General features: G+C 54.5%; 1 protein-coding gene across 2 annotated transcripts in view; it reads left to right on the top strand.

The window, feature by feature from the left end:
* The window catches only part of RUNX3 (runt related transcription factor 3), a 63,689-nt gene that overhangs the window by 40,219 nt on the left and 5,197 nt on the right, over nucleotides 1–18,273 (top strand). For both annotated transcript variants that reach the window (XM_025389211.1, XM_025389204.1), the window contains exons 5-6: nucleotides 5,452–5,556; nucleotides 17,108–17,266. In XM_025389211.1, coding sequence (XP_025244996.1) covers nucleotides 5,452–5,556; nucleotides 17,108–17,266 — 264 coding nt within the window. The remainder of the gene's footprint in view (nucleotides 1–5,451; nucleotides 5,557–17,107; nucleotides 17,267–18,273) is intronic.

The following is an 18,273-nucleotide window of genomic DNA, read 5'->3' as shown; positions in this document are numbered from 1 at the left end:
TGAATATGTAAATGTTGAGGCCAGAGGACTGCATGAGGTGGACGAATGCCCTCTACACAGAAGCCCACAGCAGAGGGAACAGGCAGGGTGGCAGAACTCAATCTGAACCTGGCCTGGCCAATACCATGACTTTCTGAAGTTGTCAACAACTCTTGGCAAAGCGCGGAACAAAATTTAAAAAGAAAAAGAAAAAAGAACTGTCTTTCCTTCTGGAAAATTCAGTAGATATTAAAAGTACCCCAAAAAAATCCCTTACTTTATGTAAAACTGAATTAGGTTCATGACTCAGAGAATTTTTTTCTTTTACTTTTTTTTGGGACAAGGTCTCGCTCTGTCACCCAGGCTGGGGTGCAGTGGTGCGATAACTGCAGCCTCAACCTCCTGGTCTCAAGCAGTCCTCCCACCTGAATAGCTGGGACTATGGGCATGCGCCACCACGCTCAGCTGATTTTTTAAAATTATTTTTTGTAGAGATGGGGGTGTTCTTCACTGTGTTGCTCAGGCTGGTCTTGAACTCCTGGACTCAAGCGATCCTCCCGCCTCAGCCTCTCAAAGTGTTGGGATTACAGGCATGAGCCACCGCTCCCAGCCAGAGGACTTTTATAAGCAAGTTTTTCCCTCCTAGGAAGAATGAATCTTCACCACCCTGGGCAGTGCTGGGTGCTGGCGTACCCCACCACATACACACACCCCACCCCTAATGCTGGCAGTGCCACCCCAGCACTGTGGTGACCACACGCCACTGCAAATCCCAAAAATGCCCCTCTAGCAGGCGGCCACTGGCCTAGGTGAAAATGAAAAGCACATGGTCTCCTGAGCTGTGATCAACTAGTTAAAAAGCAACCGTATGTCCACGGAGATTCGGGGTGCGGTGTGCTGGTGCAGGCTGAGGGAAACCACTGGTTGGGGGAGAGATGGATGGCTTCTTGGCTGAGGTTGAGAAAACCCCAAGGTCCCCTGAGACAGACCCGTCCCCTCCCCCGCCCATGAAGCTCCTGTGGGTGGGGCGGAGACCTTCTACACATAGGAACCCAGGCAGAGAGGCTCAAGGACTTGCCTGAGGCCACGCTGCCACCCTGGTTGGTTCATGGTGGGTCCTGGAGGAGTTTCTGGAGCCCTAAAGGAAACCCATTTCCGAGACTGAGACTTCTCCCTTGCAACCAGGGCCAGCCTTCGGAGAGCCTGGGTTTACACTTCCTGGGCTCCTGACAGATTGCAGGTTTGCCCAGGGCTCCTGCACGGAGTTATATCTAGACGCTGAGAGAGAGGGATGGATGGGTTTGCCGCTGCCGGGCAGAGAGAGAGCTGGGCAGGGCCAGGGGAGCTGAGGGGCACTCAGGGCGACAGCTTTCTCCCACCCCTGCTCCCTAGGCTCCCTGTCTCCTGAGGTCCCGACGCCTGCCCCTCCCTCTCACTCCTCCTCTTAGGCCCCACACTCCTCTCCTTTGTACTTGGGCAGAGGTGGTGACAGGTTCAGAAGCTGGTGGAAGTGGCTGAGAAGTGCTGGTGACCTCAGGGGTGGCATGTGGTTTGTTACCTGGTGGGAGTGGGGGCTTCTCACTTCTCTTAGTACCTGTGTGGAGGGGCAGGCTCCGGCACATTCTGACTTTTCTGAGTCCTGCCTGGATACTGTGTGACCTGCTCAACTCACTGCTCCTCTCTGAGCCTCAGTGTCCTCATCTGCAAAATGGGAGCCATTATCTCCGCCCTTAATTTATTTAACAAATGTTGTTGAGCACCTACTATGTGCCAGATGCTGTCCTAGGGGCTGGAGACACCGCATGAACAAGACAGAAACTGGGGCCCTTGGGGAGCTTATAATCTAGTAGAAGGAGACAAAATGAGTAGATGGATTATTAGAAGCATACGCATCGTGAGAACATTCCAGCAGGTGCAGGGAATAGAGAAAGGGAGTAGCAGGGCCTGTGGTACTTCAGGTGGAGCTGCTTAGCCCTTTGTTTTTGTTTTTGTTTTTGTTTTCCTATGGGCCCCTCTGATATCTGGTGAAGCCCACACACCTTTCTCAGAATAATGATTTTTCTAAGGTATAAAATCAAATGCACAGTATTACAATGGAAACCAATTCTATTAAAACATAGCAAAATACTTTAAAAATTGTGGTAAATGTACTGTTTTGTTCAGTGTATTAAATAAGATCTAACATTGGGTCTAATGATGACCATGATTTTGAAGTTGTGACAAGCATAAAAGATATTTAGAGAAATCTGCAGCAACTGTAATGTGATATGTAAGTATCTGTGACGTCTGTTGGTGACAAGGTCACAGGTACGGCTGATAATACCTCTGTGGTTTGTTGCCTACGCTCATGCTTGAGAGTGATGCTAAATTTCAGTTAGAGGTTAGGGACAATACAGTTGTAATTTTTTCCTATCCCAGTTTTCAGGCTCGTTCAATTCTATGGAGCCAAGTTAAAAACGCCTTCTAGGCGTAGTGGCTTACACCTGTAATCCCAACGCTTTGGGAGGCCAAGGCGGGAGGATCACTTGAGCCCAGGAGTTCAAGACCAGCCTGGGCACATAGTAAAAGCTTAAAAAAAAAAAGAAAAAAGAAAAAGAAAGAAGGGGGCGGGGGAGGGAGGGAGGGAGGGAAGGAAGGAAGGAAGGAAAGGAGGGAGGGAGGGAGGGAGGGAGGGAAGGAAAAAAAATTAGCCAGGCGTGGTGGCGCTCACCTGTTGTCCCAGCTACTCAGGAGGCTGAGACAGGAGGATCACGAGCCAGGGAGGTCCAGGCTGCAGTGAGCTATGATCATGCCACTGCACTCCAACCTGGGTGACATAGCAAGACCTTGTCTCAAAAAAATTAATTAAAATTAAAAATGCCTACTTCAGATAAAGTAGATAAAGTGACCAGGGAAGGCCTGACTGAGAAGGTGGGTGACCTGAAGGAGCATTTTAGTAAACTTTCAAATGCTGCTGTGGGCCCAAGGCCCTGTGACAGGGCACTGGGGCCCGTTAGTCCTCCGGGATAGAGTCTGGCCCCCAGGGCTCTGGGCTGTCTGCCTAAACTCCCCATCATAACCAAGAAGGTGCTGGACAATGCTGGCAGGGTCAGAGGCTCAGGGACCCCAGGAGAGTGCTGGGCTGGTTAGAGGAGGAAGGGGTCCAGGAGAGAAATGACCTCAGAGTGAGGAAAGGCAGTAGCGGGTGGTCGGGCAGGGAGCCCGAGGCGTCTGCCTGGCACTTCCCTAGACCATCTACACTTTCTGCTTCCAGAAATCATGCAAAGTGGCCCTGTGACCTGAAAGTGGGAGACCAGGTCTGTTCTGACCTGGGGCTCCGGGGGCAAGTGCAGTCAGAATTTCCATCCCTGCCTCAGCCGGCTGCCTTAGGAAAAGGCTTCCAGAGAAGCCCCTCGTTTCCCAGTTAGAGTCACACCTCAGTGGGTCTTGAGCTTTAAATTCCCCCTGGTGTCTCCGAGGGCCTTGAGTCCTGTGGCATGGCTCCTGGCAACCTGGCTGGTTTAATTTTGTTCTGGATTCTCCTGCCTCTGGGTCTAGGCTTTTCACTTGATCAGTTGACCAACAAGTACCCGGCCATGCAAAGAGAACTGTGAGATACTGGTCTCCACCCTGAGCTTCATCTCCCACCTGCAACATGGGGATGTTGAAACCTACCTGCTTACCTTGGAGGCTTGTCAGGGGGACACCAGAGGGATGCGCTTGGGCAGCCTCCCTCGGTGACCATCCAGTGCCAGCCCTGGGGTACAGGTGAGAGTGTGAGACCATTGGCCCCTACCCACAGGGAGTTCCCAGACCTGTACGTGGGATCCAGAGGCAGGGATGGGGGATAAATCTGGCTTGGGGGATCTGCAAATCTCCCCCGCTCCCTGCCACCAATCTCACAGAGCATGAGGCTGTGGATCATAATAGAGAATAGGATGAGAGGAGGACTTTTACCCAGACCCCTAAGCTCCCAGACACGTCAGAGAATTCACTGTAGAAAGTAGAGAGAAGACTGTTGAAAGTAAATCTTCATAAACTGCTTTCTACACGGAGAAACCTGTCTAAACATAAAACGACAGAAGAACAAGAAATAGAAGTGAAAATGAAAAACTGCCCGGTGTGCGAAGGCAAACTGTGCAGGCCGGTGCCCCCGAGAAACTGATGGCCACAAATATAGCATGGAGAGTATTAACAAGCTTAATATATAGCGATTTTTAAAAGGCACTAAAACCTTCACAGGAAACTAAAAGAACATGAAGCAATAATACGTGTTGGATTATGATGGATAATAATCATATAAAAAGTTTCAGTCTCACTAGTAGTAGAAAAAAAGCCAAACAAAATCAAGAGAGTGTAAAAGATCTTCCATCTTGATAGACACGTCCCTGGGGTGTGACGCAGCCTCACACGCGAGGGTGACGACTAAATCTCTCCAGAGAGTCATCTCCCTCCAAGAGGGATCAGGGCCCGTAATACGTCCCAACCCTCTGCTGCCGTGAAATCACTCACCGCTTCTTGGAATCTATTCTAAGGAAATAAGCAGAGATGCAGGCAAAGATTTTTATAAACAGAAGGTCACTTTCATTTTATTTTAAATGGTAAAAAAAAAAAAAAAAAAAAAAACCAAAAAACAGTATTTTAAAAGTTTTTTCCCCTCTCAGGAATTTTGAATGGAGACTTTGGAGCCAAATGTCTATCTAAAAATAGAACAACATTCTGGAAATAACAGTTGTGTCTACAGAAGAAATGTCTGCAGCTCCCAAATCAGTCCTTTTTCAGCTCCAGCTGCACACATCAATAAGAAATTAGCAGCGATGTAAATACCCGAGAGTAAGGAGGTAGATAAATAAAAGATGAGGCTTCCTTGAGTTGAAATATTTCGCAGCCATTAAAAATGAAGTTTATGGAGTTTTAATGACGTGGGAAAGTACTTCTGATGTGATGTTAAATAAAAAAAAAAGCATGAAAATATGTATTTTAGTAGCACTGCAACTGTGTAAATATACAAACCCATACAAAAAGAGCTGGAAGGGAAAACGCCGAATGGTAACGGTGTCAATCTCCAGCTAGTGGAACCGTGGGAGGATCTTTTCTTCTTTCTTTGTGTTTTCTATGTTCTTGAATTTTTCTACAAAGATCACCAATTACTTTCAGAAAATAGAATATACCCATCCTGCTCCCCGCCGTAAAATCGTGTGGGTTTCTGAATAGAAGAGACAGCAGAAAGGCCAAGAAGCGGGGAACATAAGCCAGGGTGGCCACGGCATGGGGCAGGGAGGTGACAAAGTTGCCATCAGACCCCCCAGGCCTTGAATGCCAAGCCCAGCAGCTTGAGCTTCACCCAGAGCCCTATCTTTTGCCCAGGTTGAAAGAGGACAGAGTGCCCCTTCTTGAAAGTTAGGGCCTTCCAGGAGTAGGTACAGGTGGGAGAGCAGGGTATTGTGGAAGCTCCAGGTGCCAACTGCCTGCCTCTATCCCCACTCTCCCCAGGGAAGAGTTTCACCCTGACCATCACTGTGTTCACCAACCCCACCCAAGTGGCCACCTACCACCGAGCCATCAAGGTGACCGTGGACGGACCCCGGGAGCCCAGACGTAAGTGCCACCGAGCCCCTGAGCCCCTGCATGGGGGAGGAGGGTCCAGTGCGGGAAGGACGGCAGCTAGGTCAGACAGATGGAGCCCTCCTGGGGGTTTGCAGTCCTTGGCTCTGTGCCCCCACACACTGCGTGCCTGCTGGCAAACCCCTAAACCATCTGGGCTTAGCATGAGTCTGTGGGAGGCCAGCGAGGAGGCCGGGAGTGGAGATGACTGTCCGTGGAGACTGCTGAGGGAGTCCAGGAAAGGAAAAGGATGGAGAAAGCTTTCAGATGTGGCATTTGTGGGGTGCTTGTGTGTTTCTGGATGGAGCTTGGGCCAGACTTGCTTTACTGTGCCCCCAGCTTCTCTGCCGGTGGCTGAGAGATGGGTGGAGGGCAGGAGTGATCAAAAGTCAGGGGCTGGCCTGGATGTGAGGCCAGGTCTCTTCCTTGGAAACTGGGTCTTTGAATCTTAGCGTGTGACTCGCTCAGGTCACCCAGAGCCCTGGCACCCGGACCCTACGAGCAGGGAGTTCTGGTCCGTCAAAGCAAGTTTGTGTTTAATTCGCTCTGCTTGCTGAAGGTCAGATTAAGGCTGGGGAAGTGGGAGGGTAGGCCGAGGCTCTGTGTCCGCAGAACGAATGAGTGAATGAATGAAACAGAGCCAGCCAGCTTCCTGAGCTCCATCCACCTCCCCGAGGCATTTTTTAGCTTGGTGCACTGAGAGTTGGCCTGCCCCTCTCTTTCTCAGAAATGTGACCCTTTGCAGTTTAGAAGTCACTATTGAATGGGATCTTTGGGACAGCAGAGCCAGAGGGGTCACCCAAGTTCTAGTGAGGAGAGAATCCAGGCCTGAGGGAGTTGGGTACCTGAATAGGACCTAATGCTGTGCAAGGTGCAGGGAAGCGCGCCAGGCTTCAGTCTTCCCAGACGCAAGATTCTAGGCTGAGCAGGCCTGGGGCAGGAGGCCTCGCCCTGGGCTGGCCCCTCCCTTCTTGGGAGTCAGCTGGGCCTGGCACCCCATCATCCAATTCCTGGGCCCATCCCAGCATCTGGCCACTTGGGAAAGGCTTGGAGCTGAGCCCAGCAGACCTGGAAGAGTCTCTCTCCAGGGCTCCCAGGGTCACCTCTGCCAGCCCTGAGCCCCTGCACACATCCTCAGGCCTGCACGGTCAGCTCCCAGCCAGCACTTGCTCTGACCACACTCCTGCCGGTTCCTTCCTGCTGAGATTAGACATGGACCAGCCCATGCTCTTGGCCTTGGGCTTCATGACCCTAGGCAAGTCATGTCTTCTTTGTGGCCTCAGTTTTGTCATCTGAGAACTGGATCAGTGACTCCCAGAGTCTCAAGGCAGTGATGGCTGGGAAGCCCTCGTGAGCCGTAAACCACCATAGTGCAGAGAGCAGGTTGTGAGTCAGCCTTCCTGGCTGTGGGACCTTGGGCTCGTCATCTCCATGCCTCAGTTTCCTGAACTGAAAAATGAGATTCACACAAGCAGCTACCTCATGATGCTATTGCGAGGAAACAATGGCTAACTCTATAGAAATCTCTTAGCGGTGGGGGTTGGCGGGTAATCCGTCACTTTAGCCAGGGCTGTTATCTGCAGTGTGACCTAGGGCAAGTCACTGACCTCTCTGGGCCTCAGCTCCCTCCTCCATGAAGTGTGATGATGCCACCCACCCTGCGGGCCTGGAGGTCGGGGCGACGAGTGGACAGCACATGGCCATAGCACAGAGGGGTCCCATGAGTCACTGGGTCCGCAGCGTTCTGTTGTCCTCAGTACCCAGCCCCCTTCCTGCACTCCTACCACCACCATTAGTCAACGGTGAGCTCTCCCATGGGCAGCAGCTGGGTGGCTGCCTTGGTAATAGAACTGCAGGTATCAAGTCTCCATTGAAGGAGGTGGCAAGGTCAGCATGGGCAGGAGCCACAGTTGGGCTCAGGGTGGGGATGTGGCACTCAGGAGCCACTCCAGAAAGAGGGGAGCACCCAGTTGGTAGATGCTCGGGATAGGGGTCTTGAGGCTTGGTGGGAAGATCCCAAGGGACCGAGCAAGGTTGGCACCTCTGAAAGCCCTCCATGCTCAGCTCAGCCCACCCCAGAGCCACCCACTCTGCCCTGCTGGGGCCCCTGGATGAGCGTGGAGACTCAGCCCTGCCTGTGGGAGATTCCAGTGGAATCCCCTGCCTGCTCTTCCCTGCCTGGGTCTCCCAGACCTGAGATGACCCTTTCTGGGGTGAGCTGGGAGGTAGAGGGGTGACTCAGGATGAGGCAACAAGAGGGAGGGACAGAGGCTGGGTCTGGAGACCCGTGGCATCAGAGGCCAGGCTTGCTGCACCACCTGTGACAGGTGGCCTCCCTCTCTGGGCCCCGGCAGGGGCTGGATCAATGGTTTTATTTACAGAACAGAGCAGAGATGGGGTGCCGGGGGGGGCAGTCCACTAGGTCCCCCATCCTTAGGACCTGCCTGCTCCAGTCCCTGGCATATCCTGGCCCTGATATCAGGTGCCCCCCATACCCTGGGTTGCAGCCCCATTCCTTTGTCTTTGACCTTGGACAAATCCTTGGCCTTTCTGGTCCTCAGTGTCCCCATCTATAAGAGTGAAGGGACCAGCTCGGTGGCTCCTGGTCACTGAGCAACCTCCTCCCTTGTGCCAGGCCCTGTGCACAGTCCCCATTAACTGCTCTGCTGGGCAGCCCCAGGAGAAGATAGAGGCCAGGGCGTAAAACCTCTTGCCCACAGTGACCGTCAGCACACCCTGGGGGCTCCGACCGGGGGCTCCGGGAAGTGAGGGCCACTTGGAAGGGCCTTTTCGCCTCAGTGCGCTCAGCTGTCAAATGCATGGTATTGGTGTCTGCCTCGGGGAGTCGCTGTGAAGGTTGACTGGGTTGACCATGGCCTGGCCCCAGGAAGTGCCCCACAGCCTTCGTGGGTTGTTACAGGCCTTTTGTGCTCCTGGACTTCCTTTCTCGGCTTTTTTCCTGTTTTGCCACCTCCGACCCTCTGAAATCTGAGCCTGCTGTGGGGTGAAGTGGGAGTAGGGGCTGGTCCTGGAAGCCAAGGACTGGGAATCTGTAGATCCCTGAGGCCGGCTGTGGGTTCTGTGGCCAGGTCGTTCCCCTCTGGTGCCCTGCAGAGCGTGCCCGGCCTGCAGCCAGGTGGCCAGCTGGGTTTGAAGGCTGGCTTGGTGGCTTCCTGCCTGTGTGGCCTTGGTTTCTGAGGTTCTCAGTGCTGGTGTCCCTCAGAGTCACTGGGGGCTGGTTAAGAAGCAGGTTGCTGAGCCGGGTCCAGGATCCCAGCAGGAGGGGCTGCGACACCTGGCAAGTCTGGCATGGACCACGGTGGGGGAACGGACCTCACTCCCACCTAGCCTGTGCCCGTTACCCCCTGCCCTCCCTCCCACACCCTGCTCTGGCCACCCTGGCCTCCTGGCTGGTCTTTGAACTTGCCAAGGACACTCCTGCCTCGGAGGCCTTTGCACTGCTCTTTTTTCTACCTGGAACACTCCTCCCCGGACACCCACAGATGCATGGCCCACTCCTTCACACCCTAAAGCCTCTGCACTTCTCAGCAGCGCCCCTGTTTCAAGTGGCACACACACACAGCCTTCCTCACCTCTCCCCTTTTCCTTCCTGGCTTTAAGGTCACCCCGAGCACTTACCACTACCACCTTCTAAGGTGCTACCTAGTTCGATAATTTGTTTCCTTTGTTATTCATTGCTCCCATTTTGTTTTGTTTTGTTTTTTGAGATGGAGTCTTGCTCTGTTGCCCAGGCTGGAGTGCAGTGGCAAGATCTCGGCTCACAGCAACCTCCACCTCCCAGGTTCAGGAGGTTCTCTTGCCTCAGCCTCCCGAGTAGCTGGGATTACAGGCACACGCCACCACGCCCAGCTAATTTTTGTATTTTTAATAGAGCCAGGGTTTCACCATGTTAGCCAGGCTAGTCTTGAACCCCTGACCTCAAGTGATCCGCCCACCTCAGCTTTCCAATGTGCTGGGATTACAGGCGTGAGCCACTGTGCCCAGCCCCCTATTGTTTATGCTCTACAAGGGCAGAGTTCTTTTCTCTGGTTTGCCAGGCCTTGGTATAGCTAGACCCCGGGAATGCAGGCAGGAGCCCTTCATAGCTGCTCCATAAATCGATGATGAATAAGCAAATGATTCATTAATGTCATTTCGGGTAGTGCGAAGTCCTATGAAGAAAAACAAAGCTAGGAGAAGGAGTGGAGGGTGCAAGGGATGGGACAAGGGGTGGGGCGGGGAGGCCGCCTGAAGAGGTGACCTTCAAAGGTGGCCTCCAGGGGCCTGAGGTGGGCAGCCAGCAGAGTGGCTGCCGAGGGTTTGGCGTGGGCAGGAGGAGTGACCCTAAGCCCACAGTTGGGCCTTTGAGGGCCTTAGAGTTTCTGCAGTTTCTTCCTGGGCCGAGGAGAGGCAACTGCTCCAGGTCCCTGGCTCCCAAGACCCCCACAACCTCCAGGAGTATCCGCTGGGCCAGGAGCAGGGGAGGGGAGTCTGCCCAGCAGGAGGGAAGGGGTTAACCACAGACCTCCCGGATTCTCCTAATCAACCCCAGGCCGCTGGAAGCCCCACTTGCAGCCCCGGGAGGGAACCGCTGGCCTCCCTGCCCGCTGGCCCCCGGCCAGCCCGTTTCCCTGCCCAGCCACCGACCCGGCTTTCATCTGCTCACAGGGGGCCGATTCACAGCAGACCACCCCAGGCCCGGCACCCGCCTGCGATTCCGCGAGGCTGTTAAGAGTCGGGTGTAAATCTCCTGACAGGCCGCAGAGCCGGCCTCGGGCCCGGCGCCCCACCCTGCTGCTGGGCAGACAGTGGCTGCTGTGTCTGGGTCACAGCCGCACCAGGCGGCCAAGAAGGCTGCCGAGTGGCTTCAGATGGGTGAAGGGCCTGGTCATTGGAGCCCACACTGTCCCCAGCCCACGATGCTGTTCCTGTGGCCCTGCCCGACTCTGCTTCTTCCAAGAGGCTGGACACTGAGCTGGCCTCTTGCCTGTCGGACCTTACGGCCAGGTGACCCAGCTCTTCTCTCGTGGAGGTCTTGGGAAGCGATGACCTTAGCAGCTGGGCTCCGTAGAGTGTGTGGCCTTTCCGGGTTTGAATCTCAGGGGTGCCACACACCGTGTGACTTTGGCTGTGTGCCTCCACTTTTCCATCTGTAAAACGGGGGTGATAGTCACAGCCTATCAGAGGGATGAGACCCTTGGAGACGAAATGCATAGCCCACCTTGCACAGTGCCTGGCACATCATGGATGCCTGCTAAAATGGTTGCCACTCCTATCATAGAGGCTTGTGTTGGGCCTGCATGGAGGCAGGGGGTAACCCTGATGGTCTCTTGGTTTCTCCAGAGGCACCTGGTGGGGGTGGGACCCCAGGCTGGCCAGGCTGGTGGTGGTGAAGGATTCCCTGGGGACAGTGGTAAAGGAGCCCCAACCCAGAATCCAGCCCTGGTCCTCTAGCTCCCACACTGTGTGACCCTGGTGAGTCCCCAGCCTGGCTGGGGCCCAGCATTCCTGCCCCCTCTTTGGCCTTTATCATATGCCTGTGAGGTTGGTCACCCCCACTGCACAGATGCGTCAAAAAGGAGCTGTTTGCCTAGGAGCAGATGGCCAAGTCAGAATGGGAGCCCAGAACACCTTCCTCAAAGGCCAAGGCCTGGCGGGCTGTGTCATTGTTGAAACCTTTCCTGACCCTTGGGGGTTAAAGGTGTGATCTGCATTTTGCAGATGAGACAGCTGAGGCCCAGAGGGCAAGAGTGACTTGCCCAAGACCATGACCACGGGTGGGTGAGAGCTGCCTGGTATGAGCTTGGGGCCGATGGGTCCTTGGGAGGGGAAGGCTGGGATCTGCCCTCCATAAGTGAGGGCTGTAGGCACTAATCCAGGCCATGCTGGAGTTGCTGTGTGATCTGAGCCCAGCAGCTGGAGGCTGACAGCAGCCAGGACAGGCCCTGAGGGCCAACACGGGGCTTTCCCCAGCTGTCTCCATCCTCTGCTTTTAAAAACATGTGGCCTGTCCTCCAGCTCGTCGGCACCCTCAGGGGTTAGACAGTATGATAACCACTTTACAGATGTGGAAACTGTGGTCCGGAGGCAGAGAGGGACTTGGTGGGCTAGAGCAGGGTTTGACTGGAAATTGCACTCTCAACCCTGAGCTTCAGAGCAGGGAAGGGCCCCTGGTGGAGTCCACTGAGACCTTCTCATCTTCCTCTCCCAAGTCTTATTCTCCTGGGCCTGAAGACGGGGGCTCTGGGCCCTGGGGCTGGACGGGGCCCTAACACCTATTGTGGAGTCCTGATGGTCAAAACACAGGCTCTAGGGAGAGCAGGTGGCCATGTGTCTTCTGCATGACCTTGAGCTCACTGGCTGTCCAGAGCCTCAGTTTTTTCACCCATATGATAGGATGGTGGCAGACGTTACTTAAGAGGATGTTGCAAGGCGAAACAAGACAGTGCATGCCAGCAGCTTAGACACTGCAGTGGAGGAAGCGCCTAGGGAGCATCTGCTGCCGTTTTGATGACTTCCACTCCTGCTGGCCACTGCTTTAAAGGGCAGTCCTAGCCTGCAGAGGTGCAATGGGGGCTCTCTTGTGGGAGAAAGGGGGCTTCCTGGAGGAGGGGCTCCTGGACTGGGCTTCACAGGACAGGAAAGCATTGCTGGCAGAGGCTGTCCTGAGCTGAGGCTCTGAAGACTCGGAGGCAGAGACTATTCGAGAAATACTAGGAACAGCAGCAGCAGGAAGAAGTGGTAGTGGGCGGGCCCTGGGGCCAGCAGCCTGGCCTTCTTTTCTTTTTGGAGCCCCTCTGACCACCGACTGATCTTTGCTACCTTAAATCAGCGACTTTCAAAAGGAAGAGGCCTCAGTGGGCAGACTGTACAGATGGGAAACTGAGGCGTACCAGGACTGGGCCCCAAGTGACGGAGTGGGTTAGGGCCAGAGCTCCCCACGCAGCTCTCGCTCTGGGTAACTGAATGAAAGAGGCTTTTTCTGAAGGCCATCTTCTTTCCTCAGGCACAGGAACTTCTGTCCTCTTCCCAGTGTGAGGGCCCCAGCCCCGTGGCTCTGAGACTCTCTGGCGCCCTGGCCACGTGGGGCCGCCTTGGCTCCCCTTTGCCCCTCCCTGGCAGTGGCTCCAGCGTCCACAGTAACAAGGAAGCAATTTCCAAAGTGCTGCTGGACTCCCCTCCTCCGGGAAGTCTGCCCTGTGGAGGGCAAGGGAGCATATGGCGGGAGCATGGGTTCTGGGGTCAGATTACCTGACCCGCAGCCTGGGTCCTGGAACAGCCGCTCAGCGTCGGTCTCATGGTGAAGCCTCAGTGGCCCGTTCTGAACAATGGGAACAAAAGGGAAAGTGTCAGGAAAAGAGCCCTGGGCTTGGAGTCAGGGGACCCGGGTATGAATCCTGCTTTGCTGCTCATGCTCTGTGTCCCTCACATGACTTTGGCATCCTGGCCTCCGCACCCCAGTCTCCAGCATGAGGATGATAGTTCTGCTTCCTTTGGGCATGAGCAGAGATAAAAGCGATGGTCATGATGGTGGTGACCCACGTGGCTAGAAAGTGTCCACACCTTAGGCCAGCACCTCAACCCACAAAGACAGTGTGATGGGGACACCGCAGCTTGGGGTAGGGGAAGGGAGTGTGACTTGAGTGAGACCACCAGACTACAAGTGGCAGGACCCGTCCTCGAACCCAGGCTGGCTGTGAACCCCGCCCTCTTCCGCCAGGCCGCGGGAGTAACTGTAAACACTCTGTGTACACTGTGTGACTCAGAAACAGGGGACTTTATTCTCCTGTGACGAAAGTGACAAGGCCTGAGGTTTTGCACCAGCCCTGTTGGCTCCCTTCAAGCTTGTGGCTGACTAAGACACCCAGATCCTTTGCACTCAGGCTGTCGTCGGATCAGTCTGTGGTCCCCACATCCACATGGCGGGCTTCATGCCTGTTAAGATTCTTCTGCTCACTTGTCCCCCAGCTCATCCACATCTCCCTGCCATTTCCAGTGGCCTCAGGAGCAAGGACAACATTTCCTCCAAGCCCTGTTAGGGCTGAAGACTGGGTCTGGAATTGGAAGCTCTGGCTGTACTGGGCCTGCCCTCCTCAGGGTAGCAGTCAGGTGCCTTCCAAAAGGCACCCCTTCCCCATCCGCCCCAGGCCCCACCCATCCCACTTGCCCCATCCCCAAGGGCATCTGAGTTTGCAGCCCCCGGCTGAACTTGCCCCCAGGCCATGTTTTCCCCTTTGTTGCCAAGGGTCCCGGGAGGCAGCAGTGGGGGGCCTGGCCAGAGACCAAATGGTCTTATTCCTGCCACCAAGTGGCCCATGGATTCCTGGTCTGGGGCCTCATTGGAGGAGAAGGTGGGGCTCCCTGTTCTTGGTGACTGGCTGAGCCCCTGTGGCTCCCAGGCCCCCTGCTTTCTTTCTGAGGCTCCCAGATGCCCGTTCAAGCTTCCAACACGGATGTGTAGGGAGCTTGGGGGCCTACAAGTACCAGAATCCATTGCATTCCCATTCTGAAAATCAGAAATCAGGCCCACGCGAGGCCTCAGGCTCTGTCCCCTCATGCCCTACAGTGGTTGACAGTCTTTTCCCACTTTTCGAGTCCCCAGGAATCACATGTCCAGGCCCCAGGAAGCGCAGTGAGTTCTCTTTTACCTCCCATCTACATCTTGCCTCTTCTCCCTCTGCCAATCTAGAAAATGCACACATCACTCTAGACCCAAGGCCTTAGGCAAACCTTCTCTTCCCCCTCAGCCCCTTCCACATCTTTTTTTTTTTTTTTTTTTTGAGATGGAATCTTGCTCCGTCACCCAGGCTGGAGTGCAGTGGTGCAATCTTGGCTCACTGCACCCTCCGCCTCCCGAGTTCAAGCGATTCTCCTGCCTCAGCCTCCAGAGTAGCCGGGATCACAGGTGCCCACCACCATGCCCAGCTAATTTTTGTACTTTTTTTTAGTAGAGATGGGGTTTCACCATGTTGGCCAGGCTAGTTTCAAACTCCTGACCTCACTCAGGTGATCCGCCCGCCTCGGCTTCCCAAAGTGCTGGGATTACAGATGTAGCCACCATGCCCAGCCCACACCTTCTTTTCTAAAGGGTCCCAGGTCCAGGAAATCCCACCCTCTGCTCCACGTGTGACCTCCGACAAGCTTCCTCGCTTCTCTGCAGCTGCAGTTCTCTTACTTGTAAAAGAGGGCCTGGCCACCCTGCCTGCCTGGCAGCCTCCCTCCAAGTCATGTGAGGCAGAATGGTTGTGACCATGTTAGGGTTGATCAGCCGAACCCTGGAGTGCACAGTCCTCCAAGGGAGCGGTCCTTTCCTCAGGTCAGCCCTGGAGAAGCCGCAGCCACTTGGTGGGTGTGAACAGGGACGTTCCGGGGAGCATGGTGTGTAAGGGAACTAAAGGGGAAGCGTGGGAAGAACTGAAGTGTGAGTGGAGGGGACAGCGGAGTGAACTGTACCTCCAGTGGCCAGCAGGAAGGAGGGATAGCAGTGTCATCCTCACCATTTTGCAGATACTGAGTTTGAGCTCCAAGGTGTGCTACTAAAAAAGCAAGTTACAGAATGACATGCCCAGGCTGAGACCGTTCAAGGGAGTTCCATGAGAAACTTACTCTGCGTTTTCCATTCCTGGAAGACGAAAAATGTCTGGAAAGAAACTGGTCACGGTGGGGACTCTGGAGAGGAGCTTAGAGGGGTGGAAACAGCCTTATCTATAATGCTTTTATTTTTGTAAATATTCGTATGTTGCTTGTGAAATGTAAAATTAGTAATTAAAAAAGTGTGTGTGGCAGGGGAGGTCCCTGCAAGCTTGACGTCACTCCGGAAGTGTCCCTCGGCCTCAGCAGGCTGCAGGAGGGTGGGGGCCTGGCCACCTTGACCCTCCCAGCACCTCTGAGCCCTCGGATGTGAGACTGGGATTCTTCCTGTGTGGGCTCTGGCAGATAGGGAGTGGGAAATGCTGGCAGTTTTCTCCAGGTGTGACATCTCGTCCCTGACCCCAGCTTCCAGGCACAGATGGCCGTCTAGTCCCTCACGCAAGCCCCCTACACCTCTGGCCAGCATCCTGGTGGAGTTTTTTTCTGCCGGAAGCCCAGAGAGAAGGCATGTTCTGGGGATCCCTGAGTGACTTAGGGCTGGAAAAGCCTGCAGTCCCATCCTGGGGCCACCTCCCATTGTTCTTGTAGACATGGGACACAGTGTGCAAGGCAGGCTGGGATGCTGGGAGGCAGAGGTGGGCAGTGCTCCCGGGTTCTCTCCCTGCCTCCCTTGGGGGCATGAGCCACTGTCTCATGTCTGTTGCCTCGGTTTCCTTTTTTAGATCTAGGGCCCTCGTTCTGTTGCCCAGACTGGAATGCAGTGGTACAATCAGCTCACTGCAGCCTCCACCTCCTGGGCTCAAGTGATCCTCCTGCCTCAGTCTTCCCAGTAGCTGGGCTACAGGCTTGTGCCACCCCACCTGGCTAAGTTGTTTTTTTTTTTCAAAGTTTTATACAGACAGGGGTCTCAATAGTTGCCCAGGCTGATCTCGAACTCCTGGGTTCAACTGATCCTCCCACCTCAATCTCCTGAAGTGCTGGAATTATAGGCGTGAGCCACTGTACCTGGCCCTCAGTTTCCTCCTCTGCTAAACAGTGTGTTGTAGAGGTTTAGATCACCGCGTGTTATAGAGGTTTAGATCACCGCGTGTTATAGAGGTTTAGATTACCGTGTGTTGTAGAGGTTTAGATCACTGCGTGTTGTAGAGGTTTAAATCACTGCGTGTTGTAGAGGTTTAGATCACAGTGTGTTGTAGAGGTTTAGATCACTGCATGTTGTAGAGGTTTAGATCACTGCGTGTTGTAGAGGTTTAGATCACCGGGTGTTGTAGAGGTTTAGATCACCGGAAGTTGTTGAGGTTTAGATCACCGGGTGTTGTTGAGGTTTAGATCACAGTTGTTGTAGAGGTTTAGATCACAGTGTGTTGTAGAGGTTAGATCACCGCGTGTTGTAGAGGTTTAGATCACCGCGTGTTGTAGAGGTTTAGATCACCGCGTGTTGTAGAGGTTTAGATCACCGTGTGTTGTAGAAGTTTAGATCACTGCGTGTTGTAGAGGTTTAGGTCACCGGGTGTTGTAGAGGTTTAGATCACCAGGTATTGTAGAGGTTTAGATCACAGTGTGTTGTAGAGGGTTAGATCACAGTGTGTTGTTGAGGTTTAGATCACCGTGTGTCGTTGAGGTTTAGGTCACCGGGTGTTGTAGAGGTTTAGATCACCGTGTGTTGTTGAGGTTTAGGTCACCCGGTGTTGTAGAGGTTTAGATCACAGTGTATTGTAGAGGTTTAGGTCACCGGGTGTTGTAGAGGTTTAGATACGCGGGGCAGGACATAACAACCATTCTCTGTTCAGAAAGGCGTTTGAAAACCTCTGGAAAGAGGCCGGTGGTGACCTCAGGGTTCTCCCAGCAGAGAGCTAAGGTCAGACCTCAGGAAGAACTTCCCAGCAGAGTGAGGCATTTCTGTCTCCACTGAGACTCGGGAAGCAACGGCTGATGGGCTCCCTGTGCTCTGCAGGGCACCGGCAGAAGCTGGAGGACCAGACAAAGCCGTTCCCTGAACGCTTTGGGGAACTGGAACGGCTGCGCATGCGGGTGACACCGAGCACGCCCAGCCCCCGAGGCTCACTCAGCACCACAAGCCACTTCAGCAGCCAGCCGCAGACCCCAATCCAAGGTACGGTACGGAGGGAGGGCTGCAGCGGGGCGAGGTGGGGGTGGAGGTCCTGGATGTGGTCCAATCTGCCCCAGACCAAAAGTCTGTCTGAGGATCAGTCACTGCACCCCCTTGTTTTGTGGAGGAGCTGCTGGTGCTTATTGGCACCTGCAGACAGTTCCTCTGGGCTTGCTGTGTGTTGGCCGTCATTCATTCACTCAGCAAACACTGACGTTACTGGCACATGCCCGGTGCCTGGCCCCAGGAATCTGCATACCAGGAGTTCACTGTGCCTGGGGAAATGGGGTTAACCCCATAGTGCCCCTATTAAAATTGGGGCATGACTTGTCCAAGGAGCCGTGACAGACTCGCCGCTGCCATGTACAGTTTCCCCACCCCTGTCCCACAGCTTCCGATTTTTCATCCGAAAGTGGATTGGTGGCGGATGCCTCTGCCCAGGGCTGGGATGGCATTCAAACGACATTACTGCACTCACACAAACTTTGCACACTGTTAAGTGACATTCCAACCTAGAGAGGCACATAGCATTCCTGGGAAAGGTCTCCCGCCCTGCCCAGCGCTTCCTCCCAAACAGGAGGAGCTGAGGTGGAAGGGAAGACACAGCCGGGGTCTCCATCTCCACTGCCTAGACGGATACAGCAAGCACAGCTGCAGCCACTCCTCAGGCGGGTCTTCTGGGGTTACCGAGGTGCCTGGCGCGTATAGTAGGCACTCGTTAAATGGCTGCTGGCTGCATCTCTCCTCTGTTCTCTCAGTCAGTGAGCTGGGGACACGGGAGGCTGCGTGCACAACCGGCCCTCGGGCTAGGTGGGGTGCCAAGGGTGCTTGGTGGCCTGGTGGACGGAGGCAGGCGACTGGCTGCCATCACTGGCTGTGCCCATTCTTTCTCAGTTCCCCGGGGCCTGGTTAGAACCCCGTGGCAGATGAATGATGAATTGAGAAGCCTAAGAGGTTCAGAGCCACCCTCGGGTCACACAGCCCATCTGTGACCAGGTCCAGAGTCTCCA

This window comes from Theropithecus gelada, chromosome 1 (genome assembly GCF_003255815.1).
Source record: "Theropithecus gelada isolate Dixy chromosome 1, Tgel_1.0, whole genome shotgun sequence".
NCBI lineage: Eukaryota > Metazoa > Chordata > Mammalia > Primates > Cercopithecidae > Theropithecus > Theropithecus gelada.
This window is presented reverse-complemented; position numbering and strand designations above follow the sequence as displayed.